General features: G+C 39.3%; 1 protein-coding gene across 1 annotated transcript; it reads right to left on the bottom strand.

Annotated features, from left to right (window-relative positions):
- Positions 1–3212: 3212 nt before the first annotated feature.
- Positions 3213–7221, bottom strand: slitrk4 (SLIT and NTRK-like family, member 4). The gene has a single exon (XM_062524781.1). It carries the CDS (start codon positions 7219–7221, stop codon positions 4717–4719), a length of 2505 nt encoding a protein of 834 aa, XP_062380765.1. The 3' UTR covers positions 3213–4716.
- Between the last annotated feature and the right edge of the window lie 12046 nt (positions 7222–19267).

Consider the following 19267-nt stretch of genomic DNA (forward strand, 5'->3'; position numbering starts at 1 on the left):
AACTAATAGCCTTACCATCAGAAAGCTTGTGATTAGCCTAAACTTCTTGAGCAATCCACCACATAATAATTGGTGTGCATTTGCGCAATTTGATTCTTTCGCGAGTTGATGATAGAAGAATATATAATTATATTTTGTGTAGGCTACATTTACATTGTTACATGTACATTTACATTGATACCACCAGAAAGCTCGTGCTCTGTCAAGTGACACTGACATGCATATCAGTGTGACTAGAACTTCGTCAGCAATCCGATAGAGAAGAATGGGTGAGCATTTTGCATTTTGCGTCTCAGATAAATTTCTCTGCGCTGAAAACATTGTACAGTAGAGACAGATACTATAGGCTACCTGAGTTGATCTAAAGAGCCCATGCACCTATGCCTTAAATTGGTCTCCTGTCTAAACAATATGCTGTGGTCTAGTCTAGTCACCAACTGTCAACTGAAAGTGAACAGAAGAGGGATTTGGCGTGACATCTCTTGCGTGTGTGTGAGAGCGTGAGATTGTTGTTGAAAGCGTGCGTCACGCCAGGTACTAGGCTAATGAAGGTGCTGCTGTTAATCTATTTTGTGCATTTGATTGCATTTGCCAGTGACAATTCAGATCGCGGTCGTTATTGGTTTCCTGTAGAGTTTTTTTTATTTATTTATTTTCTATGTCCGAATATTGGGGGGGACATTTTGGTCGTATCTGAATATTGGGGGGGACACGTCCCCCTCAATGTCTATGGTGACTACGGCCTTGCCTCAAATCATTTGGTTTAACACAAAGATATCACAATGAGTTACCTAGGTGTCAGTGCAAGGGGATATTGTGTTAGTGAATTATGGACATGGGGAAAATGTAAAGTATTAATCTGATAGTTGTTTTAAATTAGTTCACTGGACATTTCAAGATGTTCTTCCATGACATTTTCTTTCATACAACAAATAGAACGCCTAAAAATGTGAGATATAGGGTCTGCTTGAGCTAAATTGAAATTGAAATCCCTAGTAAATGCCACTGATCCATTTACATTAGATTAACCAGACTGGGACTGGGGACACAAGGGGGAAAGAGACTAATTTATTTAAAAGAGTTGCCATGGGGAAAAGCATTCATGATTAATGTGGGGGCTGATTATGCAACCAAATGACAATAATTCACACCCAGTGAAATCTAAGCCAGTTGGTTGCTGGTAACAAATGGTGTAAGATAAAGAAATTAGTACTGAAAATGTCCATATACTAAACATGTCCATGTATTGTATAACCTATAGCCTATAGCATGAGGCCATATGTTGTCATATGGCAGATATGAACATTTCTGCAGATATGGCAGGCCAATAAATTGCCACAACCTTCAAGGTCTCCGGGGAAGCACCATACAAATCAAATTGGATTGGATACACATTTTTATTTTAAATTAAAAAAATGAATTAATTTATGTCTAGACCAAGTTTAAATGTTTTTTTTTTGGTGTTGTTGTTTTTTATATTTTTCATGAGTGCAAGTCATTTTGCTCATTGTTCCAACTGCTAATAATTGTAATGCCCTCACCAAATAGCAGGAGTCATTGTCTCTAGCATTAGCAAAAAGACTCCAGGTAAACCTTAGTTTAGTTATTCCTATTTATAGCACAAGATGTAACAGGCATTACAAATACACAGTTCTAAGAACATAGACATTTAAGTTTGGCTCTGCTAATTATACATTGGTGTCAATTGTCATGTGTTGTACACAGTATACTGTAAATATATTTTGTTCATCAATAGCAAACTATCCGCGGGAGGCCAGCTTGAATTACCTGGACAGATGAAAGCAACACCTCATGACATGAGGAAGTCATCACCTAATGACATGGACATGTATTAATAATTTATGGGATTCTGAAACACAACAACCAATCCTAACCTGTCAGGAGACATCCGTCTCTGCAGTGAGGCTAAGAGACAGCACATCCAATGGCAGCATAGATCTATTTCTACAGCCCACCCCTGCAAATACACCACAGAGTTGATATAGGTGTGTGCAGGCTCAGGGTGTCTTCTGGGAGCATCCCTTTCAATCCCTTTCTACAGTATGTACATGGCAATCATTCCACAAAATGTCATTTTTATGCAGCATCTGCATTTGACTTGAATTTGATATTTGATAAAATGACAAGCCAAGCTCCAGACATGCAGCCTATTGGAGACCACACAAAAAAACAACTTTTAGCAACTTTCTAGATTCACTACCCTGCTCATACAGTATGTACTTGACATGTGACTAGTATTCATTTGGCAAATAGGATTTGATTGGAGATTTTCCAAGTTCCATTACTCTTGCGATTTTCTTTATCTAAAACCTTTTTTGCTGTTGATTAAATATTTGAGAAATATTAAATCAAGTCATCTATGTCCATCTAAACACTGCAGTCATTTCTGTTTTTTAAATCATTCTAAATGATAAAAATGATACTTTTGTATCTATTAGGTATACATATGAATGTTAATACTGTCAAACACCACCTCAAAAGAGACTAAAAGTACATTAACAAATGTGTCAAAATGTACAGCAGATTAATATGCTGAAATATCACAGCTTCAGCATTTGTTGGTCAAATTATGTCCTTTACAATATTATTGAAGTAATAGTTTAGCTTATTAGAAAGATAATTGGTTATCTGCAAACTTGTATATTTTCATCATGTACCAACAAACACAGCTCCCTATGCACAGAAAACAAACAAACAAAAATATGAGCCTATAGCTGTAGCCACAATGAATACAAATTAAGTGGTTACTACAAATTCAGCAAATTCAGCAAAACATGTACCTACTAGCCTATTGCATTACTGGAAACCTCAAAAAGGATATTTGCAGAACTGTTTCTAGAAAAATATATACTTACCTGTTTTGAGTAGGATTGCATAATCAAATAGCAAACACTCACTCTCTGAAGTAACTAATGCACTAGTGATTGAGTGATTTTCTGGCACATGTCTTTTCTACCTTTTCGTTTTGCTTAAGCATATCAATATCCTCCATTGAAACTAAACTCTGTATAAATAACATTGAAGAAACTCTGGTATACAGTCTATATAGGGATGCTGTGGCATTGTGTGGAGTGAACATAAGCATAATCAATACATATACATTATAATTAAGCAATGCACAGACAGATAAAAAAATGTATTTATTTTTGTCTTTCAAGGTACATTCTATGTCAAACACTGGTTAACTTAACAATATCTTAAAGGATGAAATAAATCAAGTTCATGAAGATTTCTGAATATCTGAAAACCTCTACAATATTTACTTGAACAAGCAGTTACAAAAAAGAAGAATATAAGCTAATACAATTGAGCATTTTGATATTGCACATGGTGTGATATATAATTCTGTTTTCATCAGAAGCTATGATAAACACATTGTATTTTGAATACTCCATGAACGCCCAACTGCCTTTCTGAAGTATTAAAAATAATATACCCCTAATTTCCAGTTAAAATCTCATTTCATACACTTCAAAAACATTTTGATATATTACACAAAGTTGCGGTTAACTGAAGTCCTGTTTCACAAGAATGTCAAAGCATTTCACTTAAATGCACTCTTTTGGTTGCGTAAGAAACCTTTTACAACTTTCTCTGGGATGTAAGAGCAAGAAAACCGTAAGACTGAAACTATGACGCATCAGCTCATGCAAACATACAGTAAAATCGAAAAATATGGTAAATTCGCATCCTCTCATTATATCAGTAGACAATTCCCTACAGCAACTCCATTTAAAACAAAGTTGTATGCTGATAAGTAATTCATGGCTCTGTAGACAAAGCCCAAATAGTGTTAAGCATTCTATATGTTCCTTGAATATTTAAATAGTATATGTTCTTTAAATAATTCTGCATAGAAAAATAAATTAAATATGAGGGTAATCACACTATGCATTTACATTTGATGGTGACCATAAAACATGATAATTAGAGTTTTATGTTCTTGACACAATATAATTCTTCATGGGATTATTTCTTTCATTGTTGACCATTGTAATTTACAAACTCCACAACAAATACAAACAATGTCAATTTACAAAATAAATTCATATACGCTTACATGGCAAGCAGCTTTTTCACTTGGGCTGATGAAATGTCCATTTATATGCCATCTCCAAACACCTCAAGAGCAATGACATTTATGAGGATAATGACAAAATGTTCCTTTGCAGAAATAGTTTATGGATGCATTATATCCAACAGCTTTCTGAGTGATGACATTTAATAACTAGTATCATCTTACCAGGAGAAAACTGTTACCACGGTGGAGAGATTATCATTTACCACAAGATAAAAATGAGCAGCCCCATATGTTAAATTAGTTACAGCACCCTATGAATTGTTCAAAAACAAACATGGTTGATATATAAATGAATTGCAAAGGTAAACACAACACACTTTCAAATATCCACTGATTTGGTGTACAAAATAATAAAGAGTAAAGAAAGACAAGAAATTCAGAAGACAAAAAGAAAGAGAAAGAAATAACTCATTCTGGTAGCAGCGACAACACAAAAAATAAATGCTTGTTTCATCAGATGATATCATTTATAAAATTATAGAATCATTACAATGGAAAGCATTCAAATTTGTAACACAATTACAGTTTCTAACATTCACTTCCGTCAGTCATGCTCCAGTCAATTTGTTCTTTCAGAAGGCACTTTTGACTAAAGAAAAAAGGGTGGTAAATGACTAAATTTGACTCATGGTTGTCTGTTCTTCTAACACTTGAAGGTAGTCAGGTGTACCTTGTAGTTTTGCTTTTAGTTCATAATATTCACTCTTGCGCTGCTCCACTACTATCTTACTGTGGTTACCCCCTATCAAAGACTTTTTCGCTTTTCTGTCCTGTGTTTTCTCTGGGTAACGAATTTCAAATCCACTGACACCTATGGTATTGAAATCCTTTTTGTTCCTTAAGTAGTGGTGAAGGGACATGGTAGACTCCCTTCCTGGAAGAAATTCATCCAACTCATCGATAGTACTCAGCCTCTTCCTGGGGTCCAGGGGAAGAGAATCTTTGTCTTTGTCAGCGCTATTGCAGAGGATTATTTTCTGTCTTTGAGAGTCAGTAAATTTAAAACCTGATTCAGAGTCTCTGATCCCACAGGTGTGACTTTTACTCATATGCTCTATGGTCTGAGGGATGAATGTCTCCCCACCTAGATCATCATTTTTGTTGTATTTATGGTTATGTCGTCTTAACTTAATTGGCATGGAGCCACATTCTTGGCTTCCCAAACCCTCTTGTCTTACAGCTGGCTTTTTGTTGCGCCTCAGCACAAAGATAAGGAGGCAGAAGGCAACAAAAACAGTAAGAATTAAAACCACCAAAATGCTAAGAATCATGATGGACAAGGGCACTGGGCCTCCCGGCGACATCTTCCCCACACCTGGTGAGACCACTGATGAAGGAATTGTCATGGAACTGGTCGGTATAAGGGGGGGTTGTGCTATAAGCTTGGGGCACAGAATTTCATTCTTAAGATTACGCAATTCTATATCAAAGAACTGTAAAGGGGATGCGCATTTCACCTCTTTTACAGCAACCTGTCCATCATGCTTCTCAAGCCAGAGCTTCAAAGCCACTAAATCACATGAACACTCCCAGGGATTCCCTTCCAGATCTATCTGAGTGAGTGACCTCAGCTGATCCAAAACACCACTTACAGGCAAATTCATGAACTGGTTGTATTTCAGATTCAGTCGAGCCAGGGGAACATTATCAAATATGTAGGCAGGCAAACTCCTAAGGACATTATTATTAAGATATAAGAGTTGAAGACTTGGCATGGAATCAAATGTTCCAGCTAATATCTCTTTTATGGCATTGAATTCCAAGAATAAATATTGGAGGTTAGAAAGGCCAAGAAACATCTCAGGATGGAGCTGCTCAATTTGATTTCCATTTAAATACAATCTCCTTAGGTTTGTCAAATTTGCAAAGACTCCCTTTCGAACAGTAGCTATTTGATTACTACCCAAATGTAGTAAATCTAAGCCCTCAAATCCCTGGAAATCAGATGGACTTAGATCCTTGATATAATTACCACTGAGATGCAACTTCTTGGAATTTGGTGGCTTGGGTGCAATATCTGCTAAACTGTTGATATTCCTCTCTTGGCAGCTGACACTAATTCCAAAGTCAGATGAATGAGCTTTGCAAGTGCATGGCTGTGGACAGGAAAGGGGGGGGACTCTGGTTTGATAGGAAATAATTGGACCATTTTTACCAAATGGAATACCAGCAACAATTCCATTGCCATAAACCTTTGAGGAGCTGGTTGTTTTGGGTACTTTGGTAGCCGTTGATGCTATTGTGGTTGATACTACATTTGATGTTGCCTGGCCATCCTCAGGATGGGAGGGTGGCATTCTGACATCAAAATCACTACCTGCTCCCATGGGACAAAGTTCTTGCTTATTTGTCTCTTTCAAAAGCCGTCCATATAAGTCAGTGGGGGTTTCACATACAGCTTCACCAATGAAAATATTATAGGGCATGTTTTCTAGCCAGGCCTTTAATGGCAATAAGTCACAAGTGCAATTCCATGGGTTGTCGTCAAGCTGCAACTCCACAATTCTACCAATATGCTCCAAAAGTCCAAGGTAAGGTAGCTTTTGTATCCTGTTTCCTCTAATATCCAAATGTGTCAGGGAGGCAAAGCGAAAAATGTTTTCAGGTAAGATCTGGATGAGATTATCATTAAGTATAACAACTTTGAGTTTATGTAGCTTGTTGAAGGCTCCCTTTTCAATAAATTTGATTAAATTGTAGTCGGCCTGGAGGTATTCCAAGTTCTCGATTCCACGGAAAGTGTCAGCACGTAGCTCTTTTAATTCATTGTTATTTAAGTGCAACTGCTTTAGTGCACTCAGCCCAGAAAAGGCCCCTCCTTCGATGTTCTGTAATTTGTTGTTTCCCAGCTGTAGAGATACTGCATGCGTGAAATTCAGAAAAGAATTAGGGTAAAGAACGTACAGGAGGTTATTCTGAAAATTCAGATGGTACAGGCTAGAAGTTGCAGGTGGTTGCAGCTCTGTAGGTCTGTAAACAGTTATTTTCTCACAGTTCACATAAAGGACATTTTCAATGGACATACAAGAACAAACACTGCAGGTCTCCGTGGAAAGGCCAGAATCCGAGTTAGAAAACGATCTTGATACAGAAAGTGCCAATAGAACAAACAGCAGCATTTTGCCTTTAAAATTCCCCAGTGAACCATTTAGCAACCTTAAAGGAATGAAAAAGATAAATTAATTTTACAAAGGTGCATGATTTCTTCAATCACACTAATAACAACAACAACAACAACAATAATAATAATAATAATAATAATAATAATAATAATAATAAATGATAACAATACAGATAGAATCCACACCATGGTAGATACAGTATGTATTTATCTGCCATTATTAGACAGAGAGAATGACAATTATGGAGAGAATAAAAAGACTCTTATTAGCCCAGTTGTGTCCAAAACACATTCACATATACACACAGGGACGTGTGCGCGCGTGTGCACACGCTCATCACACACACACACACACACACACACACACACACACACACACACACACACACGCACGCACACACACACACACACACACCCCAGATACACAACAGCTGATACAACGTTCTCTGGTCGCATCACAGGAATGAAATGGGCATATCTAAATGTTACGCATTTATAATTAGGCTAGTTAGAAATTGAAAACTCACCTAACGAGGCTGTTATGTATTTTTCTGATCCGATCCGATTACAGCGAAAATCGGCAGAGAATAGAGACGCACTGTTCCCATTGAGACGTCAGTATCGCAGTGGTTTCAAATATCAGCCCCTGCGCCCCTTCCAGTCAGGCTGTCCTCCTTCAAACGCATATTATTGTGTAGGCCAATAACCCAGACCATTGTATGTCCTTGAGGTATTTCAGTTATAAATGTATTCAAAGGACCGTCTGCCTTGAAACACTTCGAGAAGGGTGTATTGGTTGGAACACAAGTCCAACACTCGCCAGTAAGAAAAACCCCAGAAAATCATCAAAATGATGCCTTAAAAACAATACGTCCACGAATCTACAAAATTTTAGAATTTGCTTTGGTTGATTCTGTTGAATTCTGAAAAATCGATATAATCCTTTGCGTTTTACTCACCCTTTGCACACATTTTTTGACAGGCTCCTTATGTCAGATTCTGCAGTCTGTAGGATTGTCAGTGCGTTGTCACACTAAGGTAATAGGCTACTCGGAAAGAAGGAAAGAAAGTAGCTTACGTGAACAGACATTCAGAAAAGCAAGATAGGCGACTGAACTGACGCGGAGAATGAATTATTCAGCTTAGTCAAATGCAGACAAAAGGAGGGCTGTTCATCCTCATATTCTAATGTTAAAACGAGATTTTCTTTCAGCAGAAATCGGCCACGACGAGATTATAGAGCCTAGCTTGAAATTGTATTTTGTGTTCCTTTTCGTCATTCCTCCCAAAGAGTAGGCTAGACTACTGGTATACAGCTGCATTGAGCTTCCCACGACAGGAGGGGGGAGATAGAATGCAGAGATGGGGGAGGGGGCATTGAGATGGAGCAAAACGAAATATGTACATAACAATTAACATTTGCCAACTATGTGTTGCCCCAATATTACAGTGATTGTGTTACAAAGCGCCACCTTAGAGTCGAGCAATTAGGAAAGAAGATGTTCTTAAAATATTTAGATGATAAAATATGGTGATCGCGCTGTCAGAGTCAACCAGTGGTGATCTGTTTTAATATAAGAGCACTGAAAACGACAGAGCGCGTGAGCTGCATTTCAAAGTGTTTCTATAAGAGCTGCAGCAGGCCTTGTGTCATTCAGAGAAGAGGTACATTTGAAGGAACTTTCATTTGCAATTTTGCTTGCACCCTGACGTAGGCAAAATTGCCTGATAGTAGGCTAACCATCATACAACAGGTGCTCTTTTTCCTCGTGTTACTGACATGCCATGATCAGTTATGTTCAAAATACTTTCAGCAGGCGATATAAGATGTTCATGCATTTATTTCCTGAGGACATAGTCTACAGGTTAGGACATGCATCAACAGCTTTGAAGTTTCACTACGGCACCGCATGTTAATTAGCTTGCGGTTACAGGATGAAGCGTCACGATGCATTTCAGTGCATAGTCGAGGTCAAAAATGGCGCCCTCATCTGGTGGCAATTATTGTTGACTAGCTTCTAGGCCTTTTGTGGGATAGCGTGCTGTAGGGCTTGCTTGCTAATAATTTAGCAAATTATTATTAATTTTTTTTATCGTAGGACCTACTATTGTTCGATAACGCTTCTTTGGCAGTAGGCCTAGGTCTTGCAACAGTCACCTCATCCAAGAATTAGGTAGCCTAGCAAAAACGAAAAAACACTATACTAATACTGTAAGATTTCTACGGGAGTTATATGGTAGTGTAATACTTTGATGATGTTTTGTAATACCTCTATAATAGTCAAGGTAAAAGTACTTTTAAATAATTGCCGGTCATCACATATTGTTCACCTTTTTCTGAATATCTGTCAACTCTTTAGTTGAGCTTTGAGTGACATTTTTAAAAGTGTGTGTGCAGTGCGTTTAGTGCGCGCACCAAAACATTTTCAACACACTTAAATAGGCTAAATTGACAGATTTATTTCAGCCTTTTTTAAGAGCATGCCAGCAACTGTTAACCGGCTCACTCTCTTCTTCTTTCCTTGCCTTGGAAGGCCCCTCTGTCTGTCCTCTCTTCAAAACTGTTTTCAGGTCTGCCTTGTTTTTTTTTAATAACAGTCTAAACTAGAAAATGTAATTCCATGGAAGGAATTACCATAGCATGTAAATGCAAAAAGGTTGCTGTGTAAAACATTATAGAAATACAATGATACAGTAAATAATAGATAAACAATAACCCAATTACAGTTCCACTGAAATAATTTGGAAACCCACATTTAAAAAGTGATTTGTAAAAAATGCATTATAATTGTGGATAGAATTTTAGAAAATAACTCTTCATTTATTAAAACTAAATGACTGAAATGAAGAGTTGCAAGCACTAAAACTTTGTTTAGTAGCCTAGTAAGAATACTAGTTGGGAAGTTAAAATGTTTACCGTTTAAATGGCAGGCTAAAGATGTGATGGCATAAAATTGAAGTCATGAGTTGGCTACACTACATAATCTTCATCCCAGTGTTTTGACAGCAAAATTGGAGCGAATAACCCATAGTTGTGCCTGAATATGATAAACCACTACTCATAAGCATTTTTTTGCTGATGTAAAAGTTAATAGCAGTTAATATTAACAGCCTTAATTAAACATTATTCAAGTGAAGGGTGTATGTAAATACTGAATTTAGTTAACTATTTATTAACCTTTATGCCTGACAATTAAACATTAAACCGCCATACGCGCAGTTTACCTTGAGATTATCCACTTTTAGTTGTATCACTGTTTTATTGCCTAAACATACGTAAAATACCATATTAGCATTATCTTGATCAAAAACACTTGAATTGTTTATCAATGTTTTATTTATAGGCTATTTTGTCATTATCATTTCAATAAAGTAAACAACTAAACGTCCTGTTACAATGCCATAACGGTCAAGATATCATATATTTGTTTAAATGTTATGCTGTTGCATATTACTTTCAGTCATTTAAAAATAGCTTAATAGGGTGTTTAAATATTTAGAAAATAACATTAAAAACAATTTTGAAATGAATGCTACCATAAGTATTAAGTAAGGTATTAGGTATATTTAAGCTGTTGTCATGACTTACACTCTAACATTTTCATATATCCGAAATGGTTCATTATAGAAATGTCAATAAACATAGAAAATCAGAAATTAGAAATCAGAAAAACTTTATTCTCTGACATGACAGAAAATTATCTTCAGTGTGGCTCAACAATATCAACAACAAGGACAGAAAGACCACTGACGAACTGACGCAAAGAAACAGCATTCCTGAAATAGTGGAAATAGCTGGTGCAATCAATCAATACTGTGCAATAAATAAATAATACATAATACAATGGCCATCTAAAATAAGGGAGTGTGTGTGTGTGTGTGTGTGTGGGGGGGGGGGGGGTCAATAAATACATGTAAAAATGTATAGGCCTACATTGTTTGCAAACGAGGCAATTACCATGTTGCATGTGTAGTTACAAATGTATCAACTAATATGTTATGCATGGATTAGTTTAAAGAGAAACTATGCAGGATTGGCGATTTCATCTCCGGTTTCGCTTTTCGTTTTCGCTCGTCTTATGCTTTTATGCTTTATGCTTATGCTTTTATAAAGGCTATATATTTATAAATTGCAAGCATGGTTCTGTTCCTCACGCGTCTCAGACTTCCAGATGTTAAGCTCCCCGGACAAACTGCAAGGCTGCAATAGCGGATAGGGACACTGGGGGCAGGAGGAAATACTGTTTTCGATAAAACTGGTCAGTCAAGCAAAACAACGATTTCTAAGCAATTTTATGGAAATGTTGCATATAGTCTCTTTAAAGAGAACTCCAACAAACTAGCATCATAATTCTGTTTAACTAAAAACTTCACTTTTCTTTTGACCATAAATATAACTATTGTTGTATATCCTCACAGCAAGACACAGAAGAAGTATACTGTAGGTGGTGAATTCAATGATCAAGTTAAAATACAAAACACAGGATCATGGTAACCGTAATATGTTTGAAGGACACCTGAATGGGCACAATGCTGGGGATCAGAAATGAAGATATTGTCCAACAGTGTATTTTTCTCAGTGGTTGCGGTGGTTATTAGATTTGTGAACCCTCTAGACTGGAACAACTCATAGATTGGTTTCCTTCCATTGGCCAGCAGGTCCTTGTTGAAATCCCCACAGACAATAACTGGACCATCAGCTATGACATGTAATGAGTCCAACAGATGACAGAGATTTCGCATGAATAAGTTTGTGCTGTAATCTGGTGGTCTATATATCACTGCAATTAGTGCTGGAACTGGGGTCGTCACTTTCACTACCAGGAATTCAAGGTCAGTTACACCCTGTATGTATGGCACATGATGGGCTTGAACATGGCTTTTCACAAACACAGCAACTCCCCCACCATTCTTCTGTGCTAGATGAGAAAGAGCAGAGTATGACATGTGTCTGTTGCGCTTATACATAGTTCTCCAACTGGATGTTTTCTGGGACAAATGTGCCAAAAAGGTGCGTCTCAGTAAAACACAGTATGTCTGTAAGGCATATTTCATGGTGCTTCTTGACATCCTCAATATGAGCTGACAGTCCCTCTGTGTTATGGTGAACTAGTGTCAGACTTGGTGATGAACTGTTTGATTGAACATGGTGGAGAAGGGGCATAGCATTTCCAAAATCTGCTCTCTGCATTTTTTCCAAAGAGATTGATATTTCTGGATCTGAGTAAATCTTTTTTTCATCAAAATCAATTATGCGCAGTCCATGCAATGAGGTAGTTCTGCTTAGACCCACATATGCCATACCTGGTTCAAAGATTCGGTGCAATGAGACAAAGGCTGAGGCACGAGACATTCCCTGGCATTTGTGAATGGTCACACTGTAGCATAAAGAAATCCCAAACATAAATCTATTGACACCTTTTTTGCTCAGACGTTCCTCCATTCTTTCAATATACACCAGGTTGTCTGATCTGCCTGGCACTTTGTTGCGATGTCTCTGGCCTGCGTTTGGATCGTCTAATTCAATGCCTATCATCTTCACATCAGTTTTGCCATTTTGGACCTGGTAAACGATTTTGCCAATCTTTCCAAATGAGCCATTCACGAGTCCATCTTCTACATCTATGTTTCTGATGAGCATCACACGGGCACCCTCAGTAATTTGCAGTCTATCAGGTAGATCTCCTTTACGTCCTTCAAAGGGTGCTTTCTGCCTCTCCATACGGCCAGTTTGAGGATCTTTTCTGTAGTCATGGGCTTCCACATTGACCAGTTCTGAGAATAGACCAGAGATGGTGTCTGCATTGTGTTTATTCACTTCTTTGTTTGTAGCAAAAACATGCAGGACATCTTTGGGACAATTCTCAGCTTGACATATGGCCTGGGAAAGTAGAGATCTGTCTGCTTCAGTCAATGGCTCATCCTTGCGTTTCACTCTGATTCTGTTAAGCAGCTCAGCAAATGCCACATCATCTTTTTGGCGCATTATTTCTGTGAGAGTGACCATTTGGAAGTGATCCTTCCAGAAATCAATAACATGATCCTCGTATACGCAGAGTGGTTTAGCTTTACCTGGCGCAGGGAGCTGGTAAAAATCGCCAAAGACTAGCACACTCACACCACCAAATGCCTTTCTACTCCCTTTTATTTCTTGTAACCTCCAATTGACATATGCAAAGAGTAGTTTTGATACCATGGACACTTCATCAATGATGATAATCTCAACGCTGGATAAGGTTGCTCTCGATTCATCCAGACAGTTTCCAAGGTACTGGTAAGGTGGTTTAAGGCTTCTTGGCAATTTTAGGACAGAATGCAGTGTCTTGCCTGATATGTGCCAGTAAATGCTGTGAGAAGGACAGTGGGCATGGACATGTCTCTTTCCTCTGTGATGCGGGGTGACTTGCAAAGTATCTTTGATGCCTCTATATAGATGCATTTGATGAGGTGAGATTTGCCAGTTCCTGCTCCACCAGTGACAAAGTAGAAAAATTGTTCAGCATTCTGTCCACACACACGTCTCATGCACCACTTACGCACTGTATAGAATATGGATGCTTGCATTTGATTTAGATTTTGGTACATGTTTCGGACAACAGTGGGGTCTATTTGAGGAGCCTCAAACATTGGCCTACCTCACTTCCTCTGCTTGTGGTACTTGTGCTGTATTCCGGAATATCATCTTGTTCATTGATATTATCTGAGGTTGTTTCCTCGCGCTCTGAAATGCACTCAAGGCGAAGAAGCTCTGTCTCAGGAGCGAGGGTTGTCCATGCATCCTCTACAGGCCCATTTTCTTCCAAATTCTCCATGGCTTTCTCGATGGCCTCACTATTTTTTTCAAACTGTGATCTTCTCTCTCTCACAATAGAAAATACATTCTCTGGTTCGTCTTTTCCAGGAAGCCTTACAGAACCTGTTTTGTAAAATGACTCGTACGTTGGAAAACCTGTGGGTTTCAACTGTGAGTCTGAACGGTAAGGGAGGTACAGTTTGAGTAACGTGCCATAGAATTTCTCTGGAGCTTTTGTCTCTGAAAATCGGGCGTATCTGATGATGGCAGGTCTACCAGTTCGCTTCTGGATAAATCCCATCTCATTCTGGAGAGGTTAAACTTTCTTTCCTTGTTTTTGCCTTCCGTACGCCACTCTGTATGTGGAAGCAAACTCGGCCAAACACATTGTTTTAAACTCTTCAGTATCGGGCCTGTTTTTGTATTTGTCTGCCAATCCAGACATCCAAACATTCTCTGACTCTGGAATTCTGTCATTCAAAAACCTTAAAGGGATGCTCATTTTCAAAGCATTGTCATCAGTGGGTATAAATATCACATTTCGAGAGCAAGATTTCAGTTTCAAGCTACAGACCCGTGCAACAGCCTCTTGAACACTGACTTCTCTGTTTTTGGAGTATGCTTGCATGATCTGTTTCATTTCGTCACAATCAGATGTAGTGGATTGAGAGGTGTCCGACACAACTCATTTCAGATACTTACTCATCTCATGTTCAGCTTTGGAAATATACGACAAGATGTACAGCAGACAGGAGTAAGGGTTTAGGATGAACTGAATATCCATGTTTGCATTCCATGCCCTCAGCAAATGTGGGTTGTAGCCATTTATCCAGCAGTCTTTTGGTTTACGCTTCATCACCAGTGTGCTGGACGTTGTTAATGAACTGACACAGTTTAAGTATTCTTCATAGTTTAAGTTGCATTGTGCAAGTAGCTGTGGGATGCTTTCACATGATGTTGTTGGATCATTCAATAATTCCCACACAGGCTTCAGTTTTCTTTTGGCATCTTCAGGAGACATGTAGGGACGGTCACAATCTGTCTCATCTTCAGGTGACATGAAGGCATGGTCACAATCTGCCTCATCTTCAGATTCATTCACATGCTCAGCTGGCATTGGTCGTGTTATGAATGTGTTCTCTACCGGCTGTTTAGGAAATCCAAAACGACAGTGCTTATTTCCCTTCTTACATGACTTGGAGTGCCGTTTGCTGTGGGTCTGCACTTCTGTAACTATTTTAAAAAGCTCAGGGTCTGTGTTTGGATCAGGCAGCTGGCATGTTATGTACTTGTCAACAAACTCACACACTCTCTCATCTGGGTCCTCCTCAAATACAGGTGCATTCTTACACCAAACCAACGTATGTATATGTGGTGAGCCTCTAGCTTGATACTCCACCCGGAAAAAGTAGTCAACAACCTCGCCAATGGCCTGTGCTGGTGACAGGAGCAGGTGTCTGAGTAGTGCATCAACACGTTGGTCAAACATGCGCATGGTGGTGACAGGGTTGCTACGCAATATCTCGCATTTTGAGGCCCAAGTCAACATGCTCTCCTTGCTGTGCCTTTATTGTTTGTATGACCTCTGGCCATCTCATTTCGGCAGCACTAAATGTACAGAAGAATGTTGGGGTACCTAGCTGTCGAAGCATTGCAAAGAGGTCTCTGAGGTTGCTTTCACACTAGGTCCGTTTAGCTGGACCGGACCCGAGTGCGGTTATTCTGGTTAGTTGGTCTCTGTTCACATTACATGTTTGTCTGCGGACCCGGGTCCGTTTGCGTCATAAGCAACACGAACTTCCAGAATTCTGTTTACAAAATATCACTTGGCAACACAGCAAAAGGCAGTGCAATGAAGAGGACAAAGGTAAAGATTCTTTAGAATCTTTAGAGCGTTTGCTTAGCAACCTTCTCCAGCGTTCTAGCGAACCGGACCCCAGACCACCTTTTCAGGCGGACCCAGGTCCGGTCCCGGGTCCGCACCCGAGTTCGGTACGGTTGCGTTCACACTATCAAAAACAACCGAACCATCGGGAGTCCCGCGGGAGAAGGTGCGATGTAGGGGATGGGTAAACTGGCGCGCTACAAACATGCTACCAATCAAATGTAATATTAGTAGGACTAGCCTACTTAGACACTTTAGTCATAGGCAACGTTGCCATGTTAATTTGGGCTAGAAATTCTTGCTTGTGGTGGCGCTCCTGTCCGCTGCTTCTCCCGAATTGTGTGGCAAATTTGTCAACAATCAGCTTAAATGTCAAATCATATTCATTTCTCTTTGTCGCCATGGTATTGGGGGAAACGCGGAGAAACGAGATGGTCAGTCCTCGTATTTTTTCTTCGCGTTTCGTTATAAGAAATATATAAGTAATAGTTAAAGTCTTCTTCCGTATTGAACAGATACGGGACGCTCTTTGTTCCGTATTTTAAGGAACTACTCAATGCACACACACTACAATGAAAAACACACAAAGAAAACACTAAACATATAGCCTACAACCTAATTACACTTTAATGCAGCGTTTCTCAAACTATGGGCCGCGAAACGTGGAGACTGCTGCTGGTCCGCGAGACATGGAGTGAAATTAGGTCCGGTGCTTCATCTGATAATTTGCTGCGCAATTGACCAAGCAACCGCGGACCGACAGAAAAAGAAAGCAAACGTTGCTGCTATCGGGAGGAAATGCTTGCTAATTTGATGTGTTTAAACATAGAGCCATACAATTATTGTTATTATGATAATTTTCGAGCATAACTACTTGTCCATAGCTCAGTGACAGGTGTTAATAGCCTTGCCATAAGCACTGCTGTGGAATGCAGGTGCTTCTTTTATTATTCGGTTAGAGCATAAGCGCTTACTCATAGACTAGGCTATAACTCAGGGACAGGTGCACGATGGGGAGAAGTGGCCGCAAGGACTGCATCGATAAGATCAACGAATGCCTTCGCAAGCCCCGAAACCCCGGCGATACATTTTCTTTCCTTTAATTCAATAAAAAAAATGTTTATTTGAATAACTTTTCCGAGCTTGTCTTGTCTACCAAATCCTAAACTTAAATAGCAATAACATTTTATCTTATGAAAAAACTCTTAGGGAGAACAGCCCTTCCTCCATATCGTAGTAGGCCTATAGGCAATTTATTAGAGGGGTCAAAAAACTCATAAAGTAGGCTAGCCTGCTACTTTTTCCAGACTAAATGTGTCACTTTAGTGATTGGCTCTTTGAAATGCAAATTAGGTGGATGGGCTTTTGAATGGGCCTGCTGCAGGTGAGAGGACAAATCCTAAGGATTTATTGTTTTTACAAAGTGCCATTATCATTGCCATATTCTCTTAAAACATAGGCTATATATTTGAAAACGAGTTGATTAAAGGTTTCTAATGGTGTTTCTATAATATGATAAAAGCAGAGATTGAGATGTTGTGTTTGGAACAGTTTTTCAAATCCCCCGGGGGGTATTTAGACTCCAGGGTGTTAAGCACTCATTCACAACTGTCCCATCGCTAAATGCTCTCTTGTGTTGCGTGATCACACAAGTATAGTCGTAGTGTGCTTTTAATTTGATAGGCCTAATTATTATCTCCGCCAAGGAGGTTGTTTTCATCGGGGCTCAGTGTGAAAGGAACAGGTCAACCCCGCGATTAGGGGTGTGTGACTGATGACTTATTTGGCAAGGCTATTATTAGGCTTACTATGCATGGCTGTAGGCAGCTATGAGGCCACTGAGATCGGTTTTGAGAGCTGGAAATACATGTGTTTGCTAAATATCGGTATATTGTTGTGCATGTTGCGTTCGCGACTCGGGGAAGTGAAAGCAGTTCTGTATTGACCCATCCCACGTGATGTCAGAGCAAAAGTAAGTGCCATTTTGGACATGAACTATCAGTAGTCTACCACGGCTAACACGCGGAAACAATTAAAAGGATAATCGAAAGGAATAGAACAACAGCGTCCTTTGGTAGCCTCAAAGTAACAATAAAGTTATCAACACATATCTTTGACATGTAATTTACGAAACTCAACATCAGGCCCATTCTAGTGCTGCATGGACTTGCTGATGGCCTTGGCTCATATTCAGTGAGGTGTCGTTTTATGCAAGCATTGAGGCTTTAATCGTCTGCTTCGTGAGTGCAAGTTTGTCTTTATATTTTTAAATATGTGATAGAGATTTCTGGCATGCGTGTTTGCGTTTGCAAGATCAATCGCATGTCCGCGGGCAAAGCTTTCGAGAGCGAACACAATTTGACTAAATTAAGCTCTCCTCTAAACTGAATAGTAGACTAGGATTTCTCACATGCATAAGTGGAATCGAACATGGTCAACTTGTTAATGCTATGTTAATACCAGTGACGAGGCGTAAGGGACATTTCCGAGGAAGCCAAGTGACGAATAGGCCTACGTATTTTTTTGTCTGTTGTTTGTTGTTCACTTATCGAAGTGTAAAGTCCCCTCCGCCTGCGGCGTCGGGTCCTTATTACCACTTCGAACGTGCATTATTTTCCTATAAACGCACGGCGCGTCGTTGATTATCCCTACTCTAACCTACAGACCATGTAAAAGACATAACAGACTGGACGAGGGTCATTGGTAACTGCAACACACACGCACTGTCTCTCTCTCTCCCTCCCTCACACATCTCCACACAAAGAAAGAATGCACAAAACAGTCCTGTATTTACAATAGTGATTGTCGGACAAGATAGGGCCTTAGCTCCCGGGAGAAAATGCCACTGGTTGATACTAACTTGTTTTAGTGTGCGACATGCAGTTCGTTAAATGTGAACGTAAACAAACCTTAGCTGCAATAAGATGGCGACCACCGGCTCCAGGGACGATCCCTCTGCTCACCCTGTAAATGCCCTACATCGCTGGACAGTGAAGGTGTTTTCTGCATTTTTATTTTACTCGTTTTTCATTTACGTTTTCTCGTCCATTGCATTCAAACTTCAGTCCACTACATGTCCAAAATGGCAGCCGCTCTTACTAAGGTCACGTGAGTGGGATGGGTCAATAGACATTGCAAGTTTTCATGGTGATCATCAGCGCAGCTGTAGCTGATTGTGAAAGCCGATTGGAAATACATAAGTTTCAACTAAAGCCTACCTTACATTGCCAGACTTTGCAAAGATTTGGAAAAGATTTTTGAAAGACTACAGTCTCAGACCCTCTCACATCTAAAGACAATTCATTGAGTTTTTAGTCACAGACTAGTCACAGGCCAGTCTCAGATTAGGATTTTGCAAAGACTGTG

This window comes from Sardina pilchardus, chromosome 21 (genome assembly GCF_963854185.1).
Source record: "Sardina pilchardus chromosome 21, fSarPil1.1, whole genome shotgun sequence".
Lineage (NCBI taxonomy): Eukaryota > Metazoa > Chordata > Actinopteri > Clupeiformes > Clupeidae > Sardina > Sardina pilchardus.

Coding starts and splice junctions, on each gene's coding strand:
- slitrk4 (XM_062524781.1), bottom strand. CDS start 7,221: ATGCTGCTGTTTGTTCTATTGGCACTTTCTGTATCAAGATCGTTTTCT.